This window comes from Mauremys mutica, chromosome 11 (genome assembly GCF_020497125.1).
Source record: "Mauremys mutica isolate MM-2020 ecotype Southern chromosome 11, ASM2049712v1, whole genome shotgun sequence".
NCBI lineage: Eukaryota > Metazoa > Chordata > Testudines > Geoemydidae > Mauremys > Mauremys mutica.
In genome coordinates, this window is record NC_059082.1 from 43,171,086 (window position 1) to 43,197,414 (window position 26,329).

Sequence of the window (26,329 nt, forward strand, 5' to 3'; positions counted from 1 at the left end):
TCTTCTAAACTAGTTCACAATTCATGTATTAATGTGTGTATATATACAGGGTTTTAACTTTTCTCTTTAGGGGAGAGGGATTTTCCTCTTTCATGCCCCCCATATGGGGGTTGGCCAACAATATATGGGAAGGTTTCTTTTGGTAGCCAAAAGAAATTGAATCTAACACTAAGTGGAATTGTAGCTTAGCTATAAATACAGTCAACCCCCCAAAATTAAGGCGTTTGTACTTCAACCACCCATCATTTCCCAATAGAAGTACTCCAAAACTCCACCAAACCTGTATTCTAAAGTTTATAGGGTCCTCATCTGTGTCTTTCCTGCATTCTTCTTTTCATGTTTGCTCTCTACTTCTGCTGTATCTAAACACTAGAGACAGGAAGGTTAGAGATACTCATTTAGAACAGATTGAGTCTTCAGACAAGTAGCGACAGTCCTTCAAATTCTGTGAAGCAGTTTGGATTTTCTTCCCTTCCTCTATAGGCAGATTTACTATATGTATATTTTACTAGAGTTGTCAAAGCTTGTCTTTAAAGTGTTGCTAGAATTTCTTTCAACAAAATGGCTGCTTTCCTCTTTTAGGTTTCCTTTACTATCAAGATATCAGTAGCTTTTTTACTAGCTTCTAGTGAGCACTAGGCAACTTTCTTTCTAGGTCTAAACATGTACAGTTAACAAGTGATTGGTCTTGTGTGATAAATCTATTTTGGCTGTCCTCTCAAACAATGTTTGAATGAAAATCTAATATTGGACACAAGTTAGTTTCTCCCTTGCTTGCCATCTGTTTCTGGCTGCTTTATTTAGTTATTAAAATGTATTTTTGTAAACAGGAGATGTCCTTATAACCCAGTTCTTCCTGCTGCTGCTTCAGACTAAATCCTATCTTTGCATCATCACAGCCTGCCTGTAGCAAATGTTTCTGGTGGCACAAACAAAGGATTATAATCGTGTGCGCAAGAGAAGTAGCTCAACGAATAAGGGAACAAGAAAGCAAGATGATATGCTGGTGGTGTCTATTAAAATGCATCAGTTTAACTGTCCTGTAAACTGCCAATTCATTGAATAGGGAATAAAAGAGCAATAAGAGAGAGTAAATATATGTCCATACAGTAGTAGCAGTGTTAAAGCATTGCACAGTCAGGTTTCACAATGAAAGTAACTTCCTTCAAAAACGTAGTCTCAGACATCAATTGCACTGTTTTTTTTTGAGTAACTTCATATTGGGCTGCTAGTAGTCCCTTTTTAAGTAGCACAGTCCTTAAAGACAAAGATTTTCACATCTGCAGTTAATTATGGCTAAAATCACATGTTGATTTTTACCAAATTAAGCCTTTAAAAGTTTTCTACTCCCTGGTTTCCAGGGTGCTGTATTGCTTACTTCATGGACAAAGATTTTACTTCTGCTAATACAGTAGGGGCAAAGATGTTGTGGCCTGCCTTCTGTATCAACAAAACAACCAGCTAAGTTTTAAATCTTGAATCTTTGCTGTGGAAAACAGATAACCTAGTTTTTTGGATCCGGTAGGAGCTTGGTGTGCTGCCAGTAAATCTTTGACTTATTACATTTAATTAATTTGGTAGTGAAGTAGCTAAGGGAAACTGAACCCCAGCAGGTTTGTAGAGGTGAACCACTTTTCTGACTGCAAACACATTGCAACATACTGGGCCTGTAATGTGACATCAGTGTCACAGGTATAATTCTGGTGTAGCATACCCTTTTGTGACACTGAAGTCTTCCACCATTCAAGGAAGAGAGGAAAATAGTTTCCTATAGTTTCTCTTTATTGTTACATTGCTGAAGATGTCTTGGGGGCCCTGACTTAGAGGATTTGCTGTAGAAAGCTGCAATGCCACTTCACTGGGAAAAGAGCAGAATCCACAAATGAAACTAATTCATCTTTCAGTCTTTCAAAATACTTACTGTAAAATGTAAAGTCAAACAAAAATTATTCACCAAAGTGCAATCTGTATCCAAAGCATTTGACTAAAAATTGTTGCTGATCTTCAAAATAGCATAGTCACTGGTCTTAAGATGCCTGATGTGTCTGTATCCACACTGTCCTTCTGCTTTCCCCCCTGTGCTACACAATTTATTACAAAAAGGTCCTACCTGTCAACTGCTGCTGTGCCCAGTTGATCTCTGAAGTGCTCAATGGGAACTTGCAGAAGTGTGAATTTAGTGGTCCAAGGGCCTGGTGGGTGCTGCAGCAGAGGGAGGACAGCACTTCAAGGTAATTAAGACCATCTTCACGCCTTAAGGGGGAAAAAAAGTAGGAAAACATTGCTTCCTTGTGCATCCTTCTGACAAATTCACTGCAACAGGAAATATTGTAGATTACATTTGTAAAAAGGCTACATGTTTTCTTTTTGGAGATTTGCTTAGAATTCGAGTGCAAGGCAAAGCTAACTGTCTTTAATTTAAACAATGTGTTTTATTTTAATGTGTGATGATGCTGGGATGATTAGCTGGAGAAAACCATATATGGCATTTGTCTGATATGCTTGGCAGGACACTGCCTGAGACACTGAAACACTGCCTTATTGAAATAGAAAGGGATTTTTCCCTAAAGTACAAGTTTTAGTGATTGTAAACGTTGAAATTGTAACTTGACACCTAGGTAGTCTGGTGGTAAAATCAACTCAAACACCAAAAGGGCAGTATCACAGAGGGTGGCCCTTTCAAGGGAATTAGGGACCAGTCTTTTCGTGATGGGCTCTGATAAGGGGAATGAGCCAATCCAGATCCATCCAGTCACCTGGGTGGAAGTTAACTCATTAGGGAACACCTGGGCTTAATAAAGGCTTACGAGGGTTCACTCAGCCCCAGAATGCAGAGCGGATGCTCCCGGGAAAAGGAACTTTTCAGGGGATCTCTTAGCTCATCAGAAAAAGGAACCTAGGAAAGGTGCTCCTACAGAGAGCAGGTTCCAAAAGGGCTACAAGTGAGAGAGCCCTAGGAAGGCCCAGTGCCAACAACAGGATCTTGCCAGACAGTAGCAAGAGGCCCAGGTTGCTGGGGAACTGCATGCTGCTCCAGAGAAGAGCTGCATCAGCTTGACCTCTGCAGGGGCCCTGAGTCCACAAAAGGAACCCTTCCCAAGGTGATGGCAGGAGGTCTGACTCCAGAAGAGGGTCCCAGGCTGTGAGGGCATTAGTGGTGAAGAGCCTGGATAGAGGACTCATGTGGAGAAGACAGACTGATAGTAAGTTGGATATTAGAAAAAACTTTTTCACTAGGAGGGTGGTGAAGCACTGGAATGGGTTACCTAGGGAGGTGGTGGACTCTCCTGCCTTAGAGGTTTTTAAGGTCAGGCTTGACAAAGCCCTGGCTGGGATGATTTAGTTGGGAATTGGTCCGGCTTTGAGCAGGGGGTTAGACTAGATGACCTCCTGAGGTCCCTTTCAACCCTGATATTCTAAGATTCACTCACTTACCCCCAAGCTAGGATACAGGGAGTGAAGACTTGATTGCATGTCTGTTTGGCCTTTGATTAAATAAACTGCACCCCTGAAGAGGTACTGAAGAGGTACTGGTAGCTGTATACAAGTCTCACTGAATTTATTGATAGCCCACAAGGGGAAACCAAGGCAGGGACACATTAGCTGCTCCACACTGGGCTGCCAGGAGAACATCATAATGGCCATATTTGGTCAGATCAGTGGTCCCTCTAGTCAAGTATCCTGTTTTCTGACAATGACCAGTGACAGATGCTTCAGAGGGAATGAACAGAACAGAGCAATTTATTGAGTGATCCATCCCATCATCCAGTTCCGGTTCCTGGCAGTCCAGGTTTAGGGACACTGAGAGCATGGGGTTGCATCCCTGACTATCTTCATTAATAGCTGTTTGTGGACCTATTCTCCATGAACTTATCTAATTGTGTTTTGAATGCAGGTATATACTTTTGGCCTTCACAACATCCCCTGGCAACTAGTTTGACAGGTTGACTGTGTATTGTGTGAAGAAATACTTCCTTGTTTGTTTTAAACATGCCGCCTATTAAGAACCAGGGGTCACCCAATTAAATTATGTGAAGGGGTAAATAACATTTCCTTATTCACTTTCTCCACACCATTCATGATTTTATAGACTTCTATCATATCCCCCTTAGTCGTCTCTTTTCCAAGCTGAACAGTCACAGGCTTTTTAATCTCTCATATGAAAGCTGTTCTGTACCGCTAATCATTTTTGTTGCCCTTCTCTGCACCTTTTTCAATTCTAATATCTTTTTTGAGATGGGGCAACCAAAACTTTATGCAGTAATCAAAGTAAGGGCATACCATGGATCTATATAGTGGCATTATGATATTTACTGTCATCTTATCTATCCCTTTCCTAATGGTTCCTAATGTTCTCTTGGCTTTTTGACTGCTGCTGCTGCACACTGAATGGATGGGTAGTTCTCTGAAAACATGATTTCTTCAATGGTAACTTCTAATTTAGATCCCATCATTTTGTAAGTCTATTTGCAATTTTTTTCAAACATGCATTACTTTGCATTTATCAACATTGAATTTCATCTGCCATTTTGTTGCCTAGTCACCCAGTTTGTAACACTTTGCAATATGCTTTGGCTTTAATTATCTTGAGTAATTCTGTCGTGTGCTAAAGTTGGCAGCTCACTACCCCCTTTTCTAGATCATTTATGACTATGTTGAACAGCACTGGTCCCAGCACAGATTCTTGGGGGGACCCCACTATTTCTCTACTGTGAAAACTGACCATTTATTCTTGCCCTTTCTTTCTTAGCTTTTAACCAGTTACTGGTCTGAGAGGACCTTCCCTCTCATCCCATGACTCCTTTCTTTGCTTAAGAGCCTTTGGTAAAGGACTTTGTCAAAGGCTTTCTGGAAGTCCAAGTACACTATATCTACTGAATTATCTTTGTTCACAGGCTTGTTGACTCCCTCAAAGAATTCTAATAGATTGGTGAGGCATGATTTCCCTTTACAAAGGCTGTGTTGACTCTGGTGTGCAGCGCAATGCCAGCGTTGACACAGATGCTCTGAGGGCAAGCACTCACGCTATAACAGGCATCTATTTTAGTATTCAGTTTAGTTACTACAGGAAATATTTATGGTTATATTAAACATAATTATGTGATTATCTACTGTCTGTTAATACTTGCATCACCCTAGTACTTCAAGGGCTTTTCCTGTCATTCCCATCCACTGAGAAATGGATCTTAACCCACTTTGATTTTGCTTGCACTAAACAGAAAATATCTGTGGGATGTTAAGATAACTGTTGTCCAGAGCTTCCTGAAGAAACATGATTGGGTTGTTGTGAGTTTATGTACCTAGGGTCCGAGTTGATCACGTGAGAAGGGAAGTGTAACAAGATAATGAGTCTTGTCCCTGCTGTAACAGCCAAGGTATGCTTTCAGACACCTGGTGGATGGTTGATCCTGGTCTGTGGGGTATCATTAAATTACAGATCATATGTGATGGGGACCGCATCCTTAAAGAAATCTCTCCTAAACCCCTCTTCTGGGCTTCAAACTCTCTTCCAACCTTTCCAAGTTCATCATCAGAAGTAAGCTCCACATAGATTAGGACCTACCAAATCAAAGTGATACCAGACCCTGCCATAACAAATGCAAAGCCGGCAGACATATTTCCACTGCTGTGATGAATACCTGCCACAACATACTTTTTAAGATCCCTGGGTCCTACCCATGCATATTACAACATGTTGTGTACCTCATACAATGCACTAAATGCCCCAATAACTGTGGGTGAAATCAAACAATCATTACACTCTCGAATGAACTCTCTCAGAAAACTGCTAAGACAAAAACACTATAATCTGTGGGTGACCATTTTTTTACACAGTCGCTCCACCTCTGATTTCAGTCCTCATCCTCAAAGGAAACCTGCATACCACCTTCAAAAGACAAGCCTGGCAGCTTAAATTCATATTTTTGCTAGATACTAAAAATCATGGTCTTAACAACACTGGATTTATGGCTTATTAGAACAGTCTGTAACCCACTAACCCAATTTTTTTGTCCTGTGACTTGCAGGGGTGTTAACAGGCCACTTCACCTTGATTAAGCAGCAGAGAGTCCTGTGGCACCTTATAGACTAACAGACATATTGGAGCATGAGCTTTCGTGGGTGAATACATGCATCCAACGAAGTGGGTATTCACCCATGAAAGCTCATGCTCCAATACGTCTGTTAGTCTATAAGGTGTTACAGGACTCTTTGCTGCTTTTACAGATCCAGACTAACACGGCTACCCCTCTGATACTTCATCTTGATTGGTTCCTTAGAATGTGTTAACTCCTTGTGCTAAACAATCTGTTCCACCTTGTATTTAGCTGTGACTCTTGAGTACCTTTCCCAGACCTGAAGAAGAGCTCTGTGTAGCTTGAAAGCTTGTCTTTCACCAACAGAAGTTGATCCAAAAAAAGATACTACCTCACCCCCCTTGTCTCTTCAATGATAAGCAGTAGACATGAAGTCAACTGCTGTGGTGACTTATATGGAGCATTGAGTCTACAAAAGTTTTTTCCATTTTGCTTAAATGAACTTCTTAGGGTAGCACTTATGAAAAATGCTTATTCAAACAAATTTTAAGCCTATTAAACAATTTGAAAAATTAATCTACTTGGACTAATAGTCCACCCAGTGTGGAGATGAGGATAGTACAACTTGTCAATAAACATTTAGAATCCGTGGTCTCCATGTTTGCTTGTCAAGAGCCGTATTCAGGTCCCTGATCTCCCATGGACTGAGTTACAAGAATGTACTGTTGTTTGTTTACATTATATTATTTTTTCTTTTTTTCTAGAATCCGGCAACTATCACCAGAATACTACTTAGCCATTTCAACTGGGATAAAGAGAAGCTGATGGAGAGGTAAGTAGCCACCTTTTTGGTAGACAGACACCTTTCACTTGAAACCCATAAGAAGTGCAGATCTAGTCATGGATCAGATGAATACAATGTGTATGGAGAATCTATTATGTGAGGTAGAGGAAATTTTTCCTTTTTACATAGCAGTGCACACCAGCTATTGTTTTAGCACTGATAATTTTCAGAGGCTAATGGGGAAAGTAAATATCCATGACGGGTATTTTTTGCTTTTTTTGAGGGGGCATTTGTTGCTCTTGACTCTTTTTTCCATCCCCCAATTCCCTTCCAGTTTCATGTGTATATGCTCTGGGAATTTTGTATTTCTGCAAGAATTTCAAATGCCCCAAGACAGGGTGGGCAAACTATGGCCTGCGGGCTGGATGCGGCCCACGAGTTGTTTTAAGCCAGCCCATGAGCTCCCACTGGGGAGTGGGGGCTGGGGCTTGCCCTGCTCCGGCTGGGGCGCTGGGTTGGGGGCTGCACTGTGTGGCCCTGCTCCAGCTGGGATGCCGGGTTGGGGACCACACCGCGTGGCTCCCGGAAGCCACGGTACAACCCCGCTCCAGCTCCTAAGTGTTCCAATGGGAGCTGCAGGGGGTGCCTGTGGATGAAGCAGTGTGCAGAACCGCCTGGCCGCACCTCCAGGTAGAAGCCGGAGAAGGGACATGCCACTGCTTCCGGGAGCCGCTTGAGGTAAGCACCGCTCTGAGCCTGTGCCCCGAGCCTCTCCCCGTGCCCCGAGCCTCTCCCCATGCCCCAACCCCCTGCCCCAATCATTTCCCCGCCCCACCCCCGTTCTCCAAACTCTTTGATCCCAGCCCGGAGCACCCTCCTGCACCCCAAACATCTCATCCCCAGCCCCACCCCAGAGCCCGTACCCCCAGCTGGAACCAACACGCCTTCCCACGTTCCAGCCCTGATCCCCCTCCCACCCTCTAAACTCCTCAGTCCCAAACCAGAGCATCCTCCTACACCCCAAACTCATTGCCTGCACCCCCAACCAGAGCCCTCCCTCCACCCCCATACTCCAACCCAAATTTCATGAGCATTCATGGCCCGTCATACAATTTCTATTCCCCAACGTGGCCCTTGGGCCAAAATGTTTGCCCACCCCTGCCCTAAGAGAAGCAAGCACAAACATGTTCCTGTTACCTTGTAAATACTTACAGTACTCAGATTGGGTGCGTTCTGCATGTCATCCTTGCATGTTGGTCTTTTTCTGTGTATAACATGTTGAGTCTTGGGTGGCCAGAAATAGACTCTGCATTAATCCTGCAATGACTAAATTGCTCGACTGATACAGGGCATCAGTATAGTATGTTCTAGCCTACCTTGTTTTCATCTTTTGGACGCTTTTTTTGTGTGTCTTTTTTGGGATTGTGGTTTGAATCTTGAATTTTCTATGGAAAAGTATTTTGCTGCCACCTTTTAATTTCTAGTCAATGTTGCCAGAACAAAATGTTTCTTCTGAAAACAAAGATTTGTATTTTCTGGAGTGAAAGAAGGCTTTGCTAGTTTGTGGTGTTGCTGTATAACCTCTGAGCCCAAATCCAGCAGCTAGATTGGTAACAAAGGCAAATATGATAGTCTCTGTAAAAGAGAATACGGGAGCCAGGAAAATCAGGGTTCTCATACAAGTTGATTAAACATTGGGACATCAGTCTAGAAACACTGGTAAGGCAGCCATGCTGGTTCTTTACCTTGACCTCGCTTATCTCCTCCTTGCTGATGTTAGAACCAGGGGTGAGCTGCAGCGGGTTCGCACGGGTTCGCGGGAACCCGTTGTTAAATTTTAGCAGCCATTTTAGAACCGCTTGTTAAGGGCTGCTAAATTTAACAAAAGTTCCCGCCCACTCCTCTCCTGCTCCGCCCCCTTCTCCTCCCCCTCCCCTGCTTCCCGCGAATCAGATGTTCATGGGAAGCCTGAACAAGCAGCATGGAGGCAGCCAGCAGGTAAGCTGGGGCACGGAGGGGGAGGGGAGGTGCGGCTGGCTCAGCAGCTCCCGGTCCCAGACCACGGCTCCCTCCAGCCCAGCGCCGGCCCGGGGAGTCGGGCCCCGCGGCTGCCGCCGAGCGGCCGGGCCCCCGTGCCGGCCCGGCCCGGGGAGTCGGGCCGAGCGGCCCGGCGAGCCGGGCCCCGGTGCCGGCCCGGCCCGGGGAGTCGGGCCGAGCGGCCCGGCGAGTCGGGCCCCGGTGCCGGCCCGGCCCGGGGAGTCGGGCCCCGTGGCTGGGCCCCGGTGCCGGCCCGGCCCGTCGGGCCCCGCGGCGCCGGTCGTGGTCCTGGCAGAGTGGACCCGGTCCCCAGGCAGTGTGGTAAGGGGGCAGGGAGGGGGTGGGTTGTGGGGGGGTGGATAGGGGTCAGGGCAGTCAGAGGGCAGGGAACAGGGGGATTGAATGGGGGCAAGGGTCCCGGGGAGCAGTCAGGAAAGAGCAGGGTTGGATGAGGTGGTGGGGGCACTCAGGGACAGAGAGAAGGGGTGGTTGGATGGGGTAGGGGTTCTGGGGGGCCATTGAGAATGAGAGGAGGGGTTGGGTGGGGCGGCAAGGGGCAGTCGGGACAGGGAAGGGGGGGATGGGTCAGGGGTCTCGGAGTGTGTGTGTTAAGGAACATGAGGGGTTGGATGGGGCACGACCCCCCCACCCACGGATGGGGGGGGAAGGAGGGAACCCGTTGTTAAAATTTTGGAGGGAGGAGGGAACCCGTTGTTAAAAATTTGGCAGCTCATCACTGGTTAGAACTCCACTAATTAAGACAAGAAAAATGTAACTTCAGAGAGCGAGAGTGAGCCTGTGCAGTGCAGTAGTATGAAATCTTGTAGGAAAACTGCTTTTTCTGGCCTGTATTGGTTACAGGGGGATCTCTGGCCTATGAAGCTGTTTAGAAGAGATAGTGGTAGGGTGATCCATGGCCTATTATATTGAGTACATGTGGAAACCATTTCTTTGGTATGTGTTGGGAGCATGTGGTCACTGATCAGTACAGGTTCAGTTAATTGGGGAAGTGATGGTGGTGGATGTCCATTCCACATAATGGAAAAAGGCAGGATCTCATGTGACCCATATATAAAGTAATGTGGGGTTTAGCCCATAATGGGAGTATGGAAGGAGTCTGACTTTAGCTAATTAGTGGGTGGGTTTGCAGTTCAGATGCTCTTATGTAGCTTTGCTGCAGGATAGTAGAGGTTTGTAACAGTAGCTGAATCATATATGGTAGTCAAGGGTAAGGGGACAAAGATAAGGCTGGTATTAAAACCTTAGCCATTCCCAAAGTTTTGACATTGAGATTTTTCTGAACTACTGGTACAACTTTCTAGATTCCTGACTTTCAAACTTAGTAATATTTTAAGAGCTAATATTGAAAATATCTAAAGGGTTTTTTGTTTTGAAAGAATGCACTTATGTTGAGGTCACTTAACTAGCTGACTGCAAGCAGTTACATTTGGATTCTTCTGCATAAAGCTGCTGTCTGTTTCTGTGGTCTTATTTGTCTGAATTTCCCCATGTTGAGTATTTTAGCCAGGTCAGATTCTAATCTGGCTGCCATCCTGGAGTTTTCATTTTGCAATAGTGGACACCTAGATATGCTTGCGTAAGCATCAACGCTTGTTCTTGGCTTTCTCACTTACCACCTGTATACTGGCCAGTAGGAAGTAGCATTAGTTTGAGAAAGGAAGACCGCAAGTGAGATTTTAAGGGGACATTGCTGTAAGATTAGGCATTTAAAAGGATTTTACAAAACCCAACAGAAACCTTTTAAATACACATGTATTCTTGTAACATCCTTCGGTAAATATCAACCTTGAGTAATGTCATTTGTTACAATGCTTGTCTTTTGTGCAAAATTTGAAAATTACAGCCATAAAACAAGCTCTGTAATAAGTGATCCTTGCCAGCCAGTGCTAGTAAACAACATTATCAGCTTGCTAACAACATTTCCTACTACATCAGGTGTATTAAAACAATTCCTCCCAAGCCACTATTGATGCCCCCAACCCTCTCTTCCCAGAACTCCCCCGGCAAAGCTTTGTAGCACTCCCCTGAAGCTCAGATGTGTGAAACCAAGGAGTGGGTGGTTTCAAGAAAGTTTGTGTTCATTTTTCATAGAGAAACACCCAGCCTCTTTTTATACCAAGGTACTAGCTTCAGCGCTTCTGATGACTAGTTGCTGTTATGTAATATAGTGGCGAGGAGATAGTCATTGGAGCATTCAGGGCTTTAAATTTCACTCTGCTTCAGTGAGTTGGGGGCAGAGCTGGAAATGAGCCCAGAGTCCCCAAACCCATCTTCTGCTCTCATCCCTCTATTTCAGTGAGAAGCTTCTATTTAAAAGAATGTGGCCACCTACTTAATATAGATATGGTAGTCTTACAAAACCAAATACATATTTTAAAGTCTTGTTTAGCTTTAAATATTCTCTGGCAAGTGTTAACTTGGCATTGTGCTAGTGTAGGTTATACTGAAAATGACTAGTGTTTTCCTTGTCTGAGTAGAGTGGAATCCAGAAGTCAGCCAACAAACAGAAAATAAATTCTGTTAAAATGTATTTAAAGGTATTAGCAATATGCCTTTTTTAAAGAAAGTAACTTTTGACCACACACTGTCCACTTACACATCCCCGTCTGCAGTGTTGGAGAGTCAGACAGAACGACGTTTGTAGCACTTACTGGTTCTTAATATTATCAAACTTGGGTTCCTAATATTAAGCACATAAGTAGCCTGATTTTTTTCATAGATTGAGTACCCACATACCCTGTTGCCTTCCTTCAGCGGTATAAAACACTTCCTCTTAAATTATAAGAAGACAGTAACATGGGTGAAAGCTATCATGATATAGTCTTTTCTCAGAACATGGAGATCTCCTCTCTGTCCCTTGGCACATTGTGCAATTGTCATGCACATTTTATATTGAACAGGTTAATTTTTATATTTTTGTGATGACACTTTTGGTGTGGCATTATGTAGAGTCCAAATCATGGTCTATGCGTTTCTCTTATACTCAGAGCAGGTTTCAGCAGATTCTGTATAATGGTATTAGCAAGACATTCAATCAAGGGAAACAATTCTTTCCAATGACTAAGCATCCATTGTCCTCCATGTGTGTCTGAAAGCAAAATTGGTGTTTGGAAAGGATCGCTGGAGGATTGAGGTTTGCGTGGAAGTAATATTATTTAGCAGCAGTTAACATTTGATGCCCAACATGCTGCTCAACTCCAGGAAAACAAAAAATGCTCAAGTATTGCTATTTCTCCCTCTTGATCTCAAAGATTTACCGTATCTAAAAGGGTGTCATCAGGTGGAGGGAGAAAACTTGTTCATCTTTGCTTCTTGTTCTATCCTTAGAGGCTATGGGCTTAAACTGCAGCAAGGGAGATTTAGGTTGGACATTAGGAAAAAGTTCCTAACTGTCAGGGTGGTTAAACACTGGAATAAATTGCCTAAGGAGGTTGTGGAATCTCCATCTCTGGAGATATTTAAGAGTAGGTTAGATAAATGTCTATCAGGGATGGTCTAGACAGTATTTGGTCCTGCCATGAGGGCAGGGGACTGGACTCGATGACCTCTCGAGGTCCCTTCCAGTCCTAGAGTCTATGAATATACTCAATCATAAGCTGGTTCATTTATAAGCCGACCCTCCCAAGATGGATAAGTAAAAATGGAAAAATTTTATGACTTGTTCATAAGCCCACCCTATAATTCAGGGGTAAGCAAACTTTGGCTCCCGGGCCATGATGATAAGCTGCTGGTGGGCAGAGATGGTTTGTTTACCTCGAGTCTCCGCAGGCACGGAGGTAAACCTAAGTAAACAAAATGTCCTGGCACACCAGCTGCTTACCCTGACGGGCTGGGACAGCAACTGCTGGGGAAACTTTTTTGGGGGAGAAGCTGGGAGTCAGGGGAGTAACCCCAATCCCCCCCCCACATAGCTCCCCCCCTTAACCTGGGACCCCCACACTCTCCCCGTCCCATCCCATCTTATCTGGGAAGGGCCGAAGAGGATGTCTCTGGCCTGGCCGCGAGCTGCTCTGGCGGGCTGGGCCGGGCCAAGTGGCATGGCTGCAGCCTGCCAGCCCCGGAGCTGCAGCTGTTTCGGAGGCTGGGGGGAGAGCAGAGTGGCCAGAAGCACAGAGACTCTGGCCCCGCCTCTTCCCTTCTGGCACTGCTGCCTCTCCTTGCTCCCTCTGTTGGGGGGAGGGGCTGTGTCCCACCTCTCCCTCTCTGTACTCATTCATAAGCCAACCTCCTTCTCTGGTGCTTCCCTTTTTTACTAAAAAAATTCGGCTTATGAATGAGTATATAGGGTATGCTACTGTCATTGCAGTTGGCAGGATGCTGATGCTTGAATTTCCCCAAAGCTTGAACATGCCTCTGGATATATAAACGTTACCAGTTAGTTTGTGACAGGAAAATATACATCCTTATTCTCTATATGACTTGTTTAGAAAAGACAAATGTGCACGGAACTGAAGTTTTGCTACCTTCCATAATTTACACTTTTATGCCTGGGCTGTGAGCTACTACATCTGAATCCCTTACTGCTGAGTATATCAAAGATGAATCTAGGATTTTTCCATTTAAGTGTCTTCTAAATGGTTACTTTTCATGATCAGATGTGGTAGTCTTCAGCTTATGGAGTAGTATGTTTAGTTTTATTGTTTTCTAATATTTCTACTTCTGAAGATAAGTTGGAGAGGGATCAAGACTACCAGACACCAGCTTGCAGGATCCTAAACCCTCTTCCTTCCAGCCCTTGGCTCAACCTCTCTTCAAAGTTTTAATGGTCAGCCTGAGTTAGTCCATCTGTACATATGTGAAGTTTATGAAGTGAACAGTTGCCTTTCATGACTTTTCATATCGTGACAAAGCTCTGTCCTTGTCTCCGTGGGTCCTGCGTTTCTTGGTGGATTTCACTACTCTCAGAGGCTCACTGTGACTCTCCACGTAGCCCTTCTCTCTCTAGAGGCAAGGGTCACAGCCTACTGAGCCATTTTCATCATAAGCCAGTGAGGGAGGTGAGGAGAAACTATCCTCCGTTGCACAGTCTCTGTTGTCTCCCAGTCTCAGTGATTAATCGGGGGAGTAAAGGGGGGAGCCCAGGCCCACCCTCTACTCTGGGCTCCAGCCCAGGGACCCTAATAGTATCAGCTATGGTAGCTGACCTTTTAGAAACAGGATGCGTACAATTCCCTGGGCCACTTCCTCAAGCTCCACTTCACCCTTACCTCAGGGCCTCCTTCCTTGTGCCTGATATGATGTGTGCTGCTCAGTCTCTCCAACAGCGCAACTTCTTCCCACAGCTCCTGACATGCGTGTCCACCTGACTAACTGGGAGGTTTTTAACTAGTTTCGGCCAGCCCCTGATTGGCTTCAGGTGTCCCAGTCAACCTAGCTGTCTCCACTGCTTTCTGGAAGGATCTTAATTGGCCCCAGGTGTCTTGATTAACCTGGAGCAACTGCCATTTGGTTACCATGGTAACAGGGATTTGTTCAGCCTGGGGCTAACATACCTGTTTCTCACTACTTTCTTATAGCCATCTGGCCTTGCCCCGTCACAATATCTTTCTAGCCACTGACCTGACATCATTTCTTCGGATACTGAAAAAAGTTATACTTGTTACTCAGTCTTCAAGCACAGCACTAGTCTGAAAATGACTGTTAAAATGGTATTGTGTGGGGGTGCTATGTTCATGTCTCAATGATTTTATGGCAAAAGCTTGTGGTTGACAAGGAAAAATCACCATTTGTCCACTATATAAACTCAGGGGATATGAAAGTCAGGCTCAGTTTTGTTCTCATTCATCACCAACAATGAACATGGTCTTTTCCCCATGATAGGGAGCGTAGGTCCATTATCTTAGGACTTGTGTTTAACTTCAGTGGTGCTGCCAACCTACTCCTGTTCATATACACACATCTCTAGCTTGAGTTAGCTGGAGCTGAAAGCACCAGCCATCTGCTCAATTGGAGGGTGGATTGAAGCTTGAGTGCTGCTGATGCTCAAGTTAGTAATGTAGTGGGATGCAACAGCTCATCTGTTAACCTGATCACTCTGTTGTTCTAGTGATATTTTTTTAGTGTCTGCTCTCACTTGAGCTGGCTAGGCTAGGCTAGCTTGAGTGTAGTAACTCAAGCCATCTGTTGCAGTGTAGGCAAACCTTAGTTTTCTGCTGGAGGAAAAAACAGCACTATCAGCAACTTTCATTTGTGATAACTGTCTGTGTTATCACTTCATTCTTTATTTAACCACAAAGCATAGTAGCAAATAGTGTGGTGACAGTAGACTTAGCAACAGAGCCAGTTAGTGCCTGATAACCAGGTGTTTTTCACTGTCATGACTCAAGAAGAACGAATTGTTTGGATTTTCTTCAGTTTTCTGTCACAGTGGAAAAAGCCAGTTAGTTTCATGTGTTTGTGGAAGCTGTCCTCAGAGATTCTAGGGTATGGATTAATGATAGTTCTGTCAAATTTAGCCCAATTTTTTTTGTAAAGATGAGCTTTTAAAATACCCAGTTCCAACAGAAGTGCTTCCATGAGATTTACAAATGCCAATGAAAGTACTTTAAACATAAATGACCCTATTATGTTTGCAACTCAAATATTGTGATAATACATGAGAATACATCACACCTATAAAGGTAACCGGCATGTAGTGTTTCTCCAGAGCCATATAGTCCTTAACACATTGAGTCCACTAAGGACTTCAGGGAAGGCTGATTATAATATTCAAATCCTTGCTTTGACACTAGATAGAAATGGTTGCCTTGGTTTGTCACCATAGAAATCAAAATATGAAGACAATGATTTTCAGACTTCCTGTATTAAGAATGGACACAAATCTGACATCAGGAATCATAACATTCAAAAACCAGTGGGAGAACACTTCAACCTCTCTAACCACTCAGTGACAGACTTGAAGGTGGCAATTTTGCAACAAAAAAAACTTCAAAAACAGACTCCAAAGAGAAACTGCTGAACTTGAATTAATATGCAAACTAGATACTATTAACTGTGGTCTAAACAAAGACTGGGAATGATTGGGTCATTACACCAATTGAATCTATTTCCCTATGTTAAGTTCTCCTCACACCTTCTATGGGCCATCTTAATTATCACTTCAAAAAGTTTTTTTTCCTACTGCTAACGATAGCTCATCTCAATTGATTAGACTCTGCCTGTTGGTATGCATACTTCCACCTTTTCATGTTCTCTGTATGTATAAATATCTCCTGTCTGTGTGTTCCATTCTATGCATCCGAAGAAGTGAGCTTTAGCTCACGAAAGCTCATGTTAAAATAAATTTGTTAGTCTTTAAGGTGCCACAAGTACTCCTGTTTTTGTTACAACAAAGTGTCAGTGTCCTCCATCTAAGCATAAAATAAGGAAAGATGGTTGCAATCTGCTTGGACCTGTTTGACAATCTATGGCATAGCCCACAGGCCCTTTGCCCGCGCTGGTTTCTCCTAATCAGTAAGGCACTTGTGCCCTTTCCTTGAATTCCAAGGTGTCAGACAGCTTGAATTTCCAGGGGCTCTGGCAAATGGGTAAATATCTGAAATTGCACCAAATCAGTGTCATGTTATGTCGTCTGGTAAAATACCAGAGGAAGGTGATAAGGCTATAGTGGCACCCAGATGGTATCTCATGCATCCTCATTCTTGATAGCAAAAAAGTCAGTTTGGGCTGATTGAAGGGATAATGTATTAACTCCTTCCCCACAGTGCCCAAAGGAAGTAGAAATCTGGGTTGCTTGATTGGTGATCTTTTAGGATGGTTCTTAGGTGGCTGCATCACAAACATAGTCTTCTCTGTTTAGCCTAACCAAAAGAAGGCTGAGGGGGGGATATGATTTCTGTTTATAAATATATCAGAGGGATACATATTAGGGAGGGAGAGGAATTATTTAAGCTTAGTACCAATGTGGACACAAGAACAAATGGATATAAACTGGACACTAGGAAGTTTAGACTTGAAATTAGACGAAGGTTTCTAATCATTAGAGGAGTAAAGTTCTGGAACAGCCTTCCAAGGGGAGTAGTGGGGGCAAGACATATCAAGCTTAATCTTGAAGCCAGATAAGTTTTATGGAGGGGATGGTATGATGGGATAGCCTAATTTTGGCAATTAATTTAGCAACTGATCTTTGATTATCAGCAGGTAAGTATGCCCAGTGGTTTGTGATGGGATGTTAGATGGGGTGGGATCTGAGTTACTACAGAGAATTCTTTCCTGGGTGCTGGCTGGTGAGTCTTGCTCACATGCTCAGGGTTTAACTGATCGCCATATTTGGGGTCGGAAGGAATTTTCCTCCATGGCAGATTGGCAGAGGCCCTGGAGGTTTTTCACCTTCCCCTGCAGCATGGGGTATGGGTCACTTGCCGGAGGATTCTCTGCAGCTTGAGGTCTTCAAACCACAATTTGAGGACTTCAATAACTCAGACATAGGTTAGGGGTTTGTTACAGGAGTGGGTGGGTGAGATTCTATGGTCTGCACTGTGCAGGAGGTCAGACTAGACGATCATAATGGTCCCTTCTGACTTTAAAGTCTATGAGTCTACGAGTCTATAAAAGTAAGGAACCTCTGGGGGTGGCATAGCTGACTCAGTAAAAGATGTGTTGGCTGTATATAATAGATAAACTGTGGCATAACATGTTTACTGTACTCTGCACACAGCAGATAGCAGTTGGGGATACAATCTCCTCGTATAACCTTGCATAAAATATTGAGATTTTCAGGAGTATGTATATCTAATTTTTCTAGATTTCAAACCTTTAAAATCTTTTAACGTATTTGAAGCTTAACCTTAACAAGGAATTCTTGGATTTGTAATATTTGTTTTGGAAGTAATTCGTGTTCATGTAATGCATTTTACTCCCAATTATTGATAGATACTCTAAATTTTAACTCCGTGTTAATACAGCTATTGTCTGGGTATGATATAAGATTTTCAAAGGCACACATGATGGTTAGGTACTTAATTTCTTTTGAAAGTCATTGGGAGTGGGCACCTACTCTCTCCCCCTTAATCACTTGAAATCTGTGTCCTTTTAGAAAAAATAAATTGTCCGCTAGAACAACTAATACCCATTGAGACCATTTTCCAAATGCCTCTGGCATGTTTCCATATTACAGTAAAAGCTCTTTATCCGGCACTTCCCCAACTGGCAAGTTCTATAAACTGGTATTTCTGATCTGCACTGAAAGTCTGTTTTATAGTGCGGTTGGTGTGGGACTGGCAGGGGGTTGAGGCGTAGGAGGGGTTGCAGGGGGCGCTCTGGGAGGGAGTTTGGGTTTGGGAGGGAGCAGGGGATTGGAGCATGGGAGGGGCTCAGGATGCCAGATGCGGGGAGGGGTACTCACCTCTGGCAGCTCCCCTCAAGTGGCTCCCCATCCCTGTTGTTACTGGTGGAGGCATGGCCAGGTGGCTCTGCAGGCACACTGCCTCCATCCACACTCTCTGAGCGCTGACTCCATGGCTCCCAGCCTATTGGCTGGGAACTGTGGCCAATGGGAGCTGTGGGGGGCGCCAGGAGCAGCAAGGACAGGGAGCCACCGATGGTAAGTGACGAGGACCATCTTCCTTCCCCCCCCGCCCCCCCAAAAAAAGGGCAGCCCAAGCCCCATCCCGGACTTACTCCTAGAGCCTGTTTCCCATAGCCCCTCCTACGCACCTCTCCCAAATGCCAAAGCCCTTCCTCTGAGTTAACCAGTATTTTTAATTTACTGGCACTGCCCCCATTCTCCCGGCATGCCGGTTAAAAAAGCTTTTACTATATTCAGATCTCCAGTCTAAGTACAGAATTTTATTACATGGAAGAAAATACCTTTTGAATGTAAAACTTTTCATGTGCAATTGCGATCAGAATGACTGTTTACTAAAGATTAGTTGAAATGGGAACTTGAAAATGCATTCACGCTATCATCTGCTAATAACTCCCATTAAATCAGGGAAGTTGCTTAATACCATGTGAGTTCTGAGATTGAGTCTTGCTGTTACTAAGAGGATCATAGAATCATAGAAGATTAGGGTTGGAAGCGACATCAGGAGGTCATCTAGTCCAACCCCCTGCTCAAAACAAGACCGATCCCAGCCAGGGCTTTATCAAGCAGGGCCTTAAAAACCTCTAAGGATGGAGATTCCACCACCTCCCTAAGTAACCCATTCCAGTGCTTCACTATCCTCCTAGTGAAATTGTTTTTGCTTATATGAAATAGTTCTTCCTAATGGTGTCCTTGAACCTCATGTAGACTAGACAGGCAACAAAAATGTCTTGGTTAAAAGATGGACTCCCTAATGCCTGTACTCTCCAATGAGCATAATTTTATCAAGTGTGAAGAATGAGCATGATTTAAATTCTCTAGTTCTAAAATTAGATGTTAAGACCATGATTCAGTGCTGGATAGCTGATATCCTACATGCTCATAAATGGGAATTCATTTGCTATATTGGTTGACACTTACCCAAATTAGATTTCATATAATTCCATTGCACAGGAATCTGGCTCTGATAGTTAATGCAAAAATTTAAAATACAACATTGTAAGAAACAGCATTACAACTTTGTAAGAAACACTCAATTGGAGACACTACATAAGACTCAATACTACTTCATGTCTGACTGTTTCTACTCAGTTTTTCAGAGCTTGAGAAATGACTAAATGCCCTAGCCTGAAGGTCTTTACTACAAATTTGTCTGATACATTGTTGTTTACAGTGGAATGTAAATTGTCCTGTTCTTCTGGGATTGACGTATCTTCTGTTCTAGTTACGTTTCTGCAGAAAGGAAAAAATGTCATTAAAATAAATAGATATCATTGATTGTGTACAGGGAACAGATCTCTTCTTTCAGTAAGCAGGTGCTATTTTTACATTGTCCCTTTCCATAGTGAGAGACTCACAAAGACAGTAATCCTGTACTAGGAAAATGTGGTTTTTAAAAACACTGACCTGGATATCCAAACTGCCTACCAAATCCTTGTAACTAGTTGCCATGTCGTACCATCTTCATTCTCTGTTCGCATATTTCTGTAATTCTCTTCACGCAGCATCCAAGAGTATTTAAATAGTCACATCAGTTTCTTCAAAATGATGTGGCTAAAAGTCTTGAAGCAGGAAATAGGTGGAATAAAAATAATTTCGTTTATTTTGAGCCTTCCAGATACAGCATAGCTGAGAGTGAGCTGAATTTTACTTCCTGTGCATCACAATTGTTCACAAGCCTGCAATTAGATGGGTAGTTAGTTACTCACCCAAATCCTCTGAAAGTAATGGGGTCAGAGCAAAGTCTGGCCTACAGAATCTCCCTTCTGTCAGTCCCACCAGTGCATGATTTTGACTTAGGTAGGCCCCTTCTGGCAGTGTTAACTCCCTGACCCTTTTTTTGAGGATCATGTATTACCAAAATGCTTGAAACTGTGATTGAAGACAGTTGAACATGTGACTTATACTTGGAGGTATCGCAGTACTTTGAAATCTGCTCTGAAATCTGCCAAAGAATTCCAGTTTACTTGTGTCTCTAACTCTGAGCCAGTTTTATCCCCAACCTTTAGTGCAGTGTGACATGTTGAGGATCATTTTAAACTTTTCACGTTGCAACCGTGTAGCTCTTGTTGGCAAAAATTGAAAGGAGGGAGGGAGGGGAAATAGTCGTTCTGAAATTGTTACTAATTTGGCATTGAGAGGAGGAAAACCACCTCAGGTGAAAAGTAGTGGTTAGTGGTGAAAAGATGATAATTAATGGGATACAGTAATACCAAGGTACAAAATGTATACAAATGACAGAGTAGGTCATGCTGGTGGAGGAATGGTACTATATATGAAAGAAAACGTTGTTAAATATAATAATAACCTTAAATAAATCAAACTGTACCACTGAATCTCTATGAATAGAAATTCCATACTTGAATAATAGTACGGCAGTAGGAATATACTACCAACCACCTGACCAGAATGGTGACTGTTATTGTGAAACGTTAAAGTAGATTAGAGAGGCTGTGAAAACAGAAAACCCAGTAATAATAGGGTGAGGGGTTTCAATTATCCCCATATTGACTGGGAACATGTCACCTCGGGATGGGATGCAGAGATAAAATTTCTAGATACCATTAATGACTGCTTCTTGGACCAACTAGTCCTGGAATCCACAAGGGGAAAGGCAATTCATGATTTAATCCTAAATGGCACACAGGGTCTGGTCCAAGAGGTGAATATAGCTGAACTGCTTGGTAATAACAGTTATTAAGGATATAATTTGGTCACGAAGGTGATGGAATCCATGACTTTAACAAACCTCAGTGACTTCCACATCAGCCCCATGTGGCAGGGCTCAGGCTGCCGGCCTGTGAATTTTAATAAAAATCCCTGTGCCAAAATCTTAACCCTAGCGATCATAATGAAATTTTATTTTATATCCTTTGGGAGAGGGGTGGGAGAATACCAGTGAAACACACCCAATAATTAACTTCAAAAAAAGGGAACTACACAAAAATGAGGAAGACAGTTGAACAGAAATTAAAAGGAACAATTACAAGAGTGAAATGCCTGCAAGCTGCGTGGAAACATTTTTAAAATGCCATAATAGAGGATCAAATTAAATGTATGTGCCAAATAATAGTAATAAAAACAGAGGACCAAAAATGCCACTCTGGCTAAACAACAGAGTAGAAGAGGTGGTTAGAGACAGATATCCATTAAAAATTGGAAATCAGATCTCACTGAGGAGAATATTAAGAGGCATAAATTCTGGCAAATTGAGTATAAAAATGTAATTAGGTAGGCCAGAAGAGAATTCAAAGAGCAACTAGGAAAAAACTTAAAAACTAATAGCAAAAATGTTAAGTACATCAGAAGCAGGAAGCCTACCAAACAATCAGTGGGGCCACTGAACAATCGAGGTACTAAAGGAGCACTCAAGGAATACAAGGTCATTGCAGACAAGCTAAATGATTTATCTGCACTAGTCTTCGTTGAAGAGGATGTGAGGGAGATTCCCACACCTGAGCCATTCTTTTTAGGTGACAAATCTGAGGAACCGTCCCAGCTTTAGGTTTTGGAACAAAGTGATCAATTGAACAGTCACTGAGTTCTGAAGGAACTCAAATATGGAATAACAGAACTACCACTTTAATCAGCCTCTGTACAAGATGACGGGAGGATAGTTAATCTGACACTGATTTTTTAAATCAAATGCTCCAGGAACTCTCATGGCAATTATGGGCCAGTAAATCTAACTTCAGTACCAGACAAATTGGTTGAAACTATGGTAAAGAACAAAATTATCAGACACATAAATGAACATGATATGTTGTGGGGAGGGAGAGAGGCAACATTGCTTTTGTAAATGGAAATCATGCCTCACCAATCTATTAGAATTTTTTGAAGGTGTGAACAAGCATGTGGACATGGGTGATCCAGTGGATATAGTGTGCTTGGACTTTCAGAAGCCTTTGACAAGGTCTCTCACCAAAGGCTGTTAAGCAAACTAAGGATTCATGGGATAAGCAAGAAGATTCTCTAGTTTATCAGTAACCTATTAAAGGCTAGGAAACAAAGGATAGGACAGGGGTCGGCAACCTCTGGCATGCGGCTCGCCAGGGTAAGCACCCTGCCGCACTGGCCGTGGTTTGCCGTCCCAGGCCAATGGGGGTGGCAGGAAGCCGTGGCCAGCACATCCCTCGGCGCTTCCCGCTGCCCCCATTGGCCTGGGACGGCGAACCACGGCCAGTGGGAGCCGCGGTCCGCCGAACCTGCCGACGCAGCAGGTAAATAAACTGGCGAGCTGTGTGCCAAAGGCTGCCGACCCCTGGGGTAGGAATAAGTGGTCAGTTTTCAGTGGAGAGAGGTAAATAGTGGTGTCCCCCAGGGACTACGAAATATTACGAAGGGATCTCACAAAATTGGGTGGCTGGGCAACAAAATAGCAGATGAAATTCAGTGTTGATAAATGCAAAATAATCTGCATTGTAAATCTAGTTGGGAATATTTTTTCCAAAATGGTGGGGTCTGAATTAGTTGTTACCACTCAAGAAAGAGATCTTAGAGTCATTGTAGCTAGTTCTCTGAAAACATCCATTAAATATGCAGCAGCAGTGGGGGAAAAAAGTTAACCATGTTAGGAACCATTAGGAAAGGGATGGATAATAAGACATGCTGTGTGCATTTCTGGTCTCCCCATCTCAAAAAAGATATATTATAATTGGAAAAGGTGCAGAGGGGGCAACAAAAATGACTGAGGGTACGGAACAGCTTCCATATGAAGAGAGATTAAAAAGACTGGGACTGTTCATCTTGGAAAAGAGACTATTAAGGGAGAAGATGATAGAGGTTTATAAAATCATGACTGGTGTGGAGAAAGTGAATAAGGAAGTGTTATTTACCCCTTCACATAACACAAGAACCAGGGGTCACCCAATAAAATTTATAGCAGCACGTTTAAAACCAACATAAAGTACTTCTTCATACAAGGCGCAGTGAAGTTGTGGAACTTATTGTCGGGGGATGTGAAGGCCCAAAGTATAACTGGGTTCATAAAACATATTATGTTTCTCTGTGTCTGATAATTCTGTTCTTTACCATAGTTCCAGCCAGTTTGCCTGGTACTGAAGTTAGGCTTACTGGCCTGTAATTGCCATGATACCCTGGCGCCTTTTTTGTGTTATAAATCAGTGTCATATAAACTATCCACCCATCATCTGGTACAGAGGCTGATTAAAGAGGTAGGTTACATACAACAGTTAGTAGTTCTGCAATTTCATATCTGAGTTCCTTTAGAACTCAGGTGAATACCATTTGGTCCTAGTGACTTATTACTGTATAATTTATCAGTTTGTTCCAGAACCTCAATCTGGGACAGTTCTTCTGATTAGTCACCTAAAAAGAATGGTGCAGGTGTGGGAATCTCCCTCACTTCCCTTGCAAGGAAGACCGATGCAAAGTATTCATTTAATTTATCTGCAATGGTCTAGGCTTCTTTGTGTGTTCCTTTAGCACCTTGATTGTCCAGTGGCCCCACTGATTATTTGGCAGGCTTCCTGCTTCTGATCTATGTGAAATTTTTTTGGCTATTTTTTGTCTTTTGCTAGTTGCTCTTTAAATTCTCTTTTGGCCTGCCTAATACTTTTACACTTGACATTGATAAAATACATTAATATAATGGGTATGCAATGAGTTTATTAAAGCATTCTAGATTTTTTGGCTCCTTATCTTAACAATATTTGAAGAGAATTACAAGCTGTGATCAAATTTAGTCTCTCAACTAACATCAAAAACCGTTCCAAGGCCCAATATATTGTGGTGTTCCCAAATTTACCACTTCCTGCAGAATTCAGAAATTTTACACTGAGCTCTGCCTGTGCAGTGTTTTTGAGTCTGAAAACCCCTTCAAACAACTGCTGTAACAGATGTGAACTGGCACCATTATCTTAATGGTATGTTAACTCATAACCCTAATGACATTTGAAATGTCAACATCATTATATAAACTGCTGGCTGGTGTGGCATAATGCCAAATTAATATGCTCATTTGTTGGATGCAATGGTGGATATTGAGATTGGAAATAGTGTGGTAGCAGCTGGCTGTTCGGATGGAGAAACTAGAAGTTCAGGTCTCCAGCCTGCCCTTAAAGGAGCGTAGGGGAGACAGACATCCCCATCTCACTCCTAAAAGCCTCAACACCTTCTTGTGAGGGAACAGATCCCTAAAATCTCTCCAACACTTTCCCAGGGATCAGAAGCCCTTTCTCCAACACCACTGCCAGAACGCCATCTAACAAGTTTAATTCATTAACACTCAATTTGTAAATTTAGCTGAATCTGTGGCACTGCAATACTAGAAATCAAGGTCCTTGCTGCAACATTTATGACCAGCTTGTAAGTGGGGTCCTCTGTAGTGTCTCAGGTACCTACACACTAAGAAAATAGCTTTGCTGAATTGGATTGTTATAGGTGATACATTGGGGAAATGGACTAAATGAGCCCTAATAGGACACTTCTGACTTAGTTTTCAAGCACATAAAGGGTTGTTAACAAGGAGGAGGGAGAAATTTTTTTTCTTAACCTCTGAGGATAGGACAAGAAGCAATGGGTTTAAATCGCAGCAAGGGCGGTTTAGGTTGGACACTAGGAAAAACTTCCTAACTGTCAGTGGTTAAGCACTGGAATAAATTGCCTAGGGAGGTTGTGGAATCTCCTCCATTGGGGGATTTTTAAGAGCAGGTTGGGCAAACACCTGTCGGGAATGGTCTAGATCAGCGGTCGGCAACCTTTCAGAAGTGGTGTGCCAAGTCTTCATCTATTCACTCTAATTTAAGGTTTCGCGTGCCAGTAATACATTTAAAAGTTTTTAGAAGGTCTCTTTCTATAAGTCTATAATATATAACTAAACTATTGTTGTATATAAAGTAAATAAGGTTTTTAAAATGTTCAAGAAGCTTCATTTAAAATTAAATTAAAATGCAGAGCCCCTCGCACTGGTAGCCAGGACCCGGGCAGCGTGAGTGGCACTGAAAATCAGCTCGCGTGCCGCCTTTGGCACACGTGCCATAGGTTACCTATCCCTGGTCTAGACAATACTTAATTCTGTCTTGAGTGCAGGGGGCTGGACTAGATGACCTCTCGAGGTCCCTTCCAGTTCTCTGATTATACCATAAGAAGTTTGCTCATGTCCTTAGTATCTCTTCAGTCGCGAATGTTTTGATATCCCTTTGGGGCTCATTGAATCAGTTTTGGTTCTCATTTTACATCCTTCCTTAGAACTTGCAAACAATGCTGATGCACAAGCAGCAGAATTCTTAGTTGATGGTGGTAGAGAATAGAATTTCATTTACAAAATATTAATAAGCTTTTAATTTGTCATGTAAAGCCTTTTAATACGTGTACAGCTGGAGGAGAATTGCTGAAAACTCCTGGGCTCTAGAACAATTGAAGCAGCGTTAGCCCCCCCTGACAGGAAGGCGAGATTAGCTAGTTATTCTTCCAGCTGGCATAGTCCCAGGCTTTTGTGTGAGACAGGTGTTTCTTTCCAGCAAGCAGTTTTGACTGCCCAGTGAGAGGAGGCTTTGTTGTTCCCACTAGAGCCCAACATTCAGATGTCTTGATTGGGGGCAAATTGGATACATGGTTTTTAAAGGCTCTCTTTGACCATGACTGGTTCTCCACACACCTAGCTACATGGACAAGTGTCTGCTGGAAATAGAATTAAGACAATCAAATCCAGTTCTACTGAATCACTATCAAATGGTGGTAACTTTAGGGCAATTGCCACCTGGGTTGAATTTAACTGTCTGACTTTTGTTGGGGAGGAAGTGCTGTCACAACAAATCGTCCTTTTTGTTCCCCCATGTTGAGCCATTTACAATGAATTGAGTTCAGCTGTTCATCTGTCTGGCTTGGTGAGTCACCGAGAACTACCACAGCCTCATGGAAGATCTTGTGATATCTTGATGTTGTGTTTTCAAAGTCAAATCCTCTTGG

At 43.1% G+C, this 26,329-nt stretch overlaps 1 protein-coding gene and 1 long non-coding RNA gene across 3 annotated transcripts in view; one reads left to right on the forward strand and one right to left on the reverse strand.

The window, feature by feature from the left end:
- The window catches only part of ARIH1 (ariadne RBR E3 ubiquitin protein ligase 1), a 133,992-nt gene that overhangs the window by 39,318 nt on the left and 68,345 nt on the right, over positions 1 to 26,329 (forward strand). For both annotated transcript variants that reach the window (XM_044979342.1, XM_044979343.1), the window contains exon 2: positions 6,800 to 6,867. In XM_044979342.1, coding sequence (XP_044835277.1) covers positions 6,800 to 6,867 — 68 coding nt within the window. The remainder of the gene's footprint in view (positions 1 to 6,799; positions 6,868 to 26,329) is intronic.
- Positions 281 to 14,294, reverse strand: LOC123343866. Its single transcript, XR_006572387.1, has 3 exons — positions 14,085 to 14,294; positions 2,111 to 2,253; positions 281 to 369 (listed from the first exon to the last, which is right to left on the reverse strand). It is a non-coding gene; the product is annotated as an uncharacterized LOC123343866 (long non-coding RNA).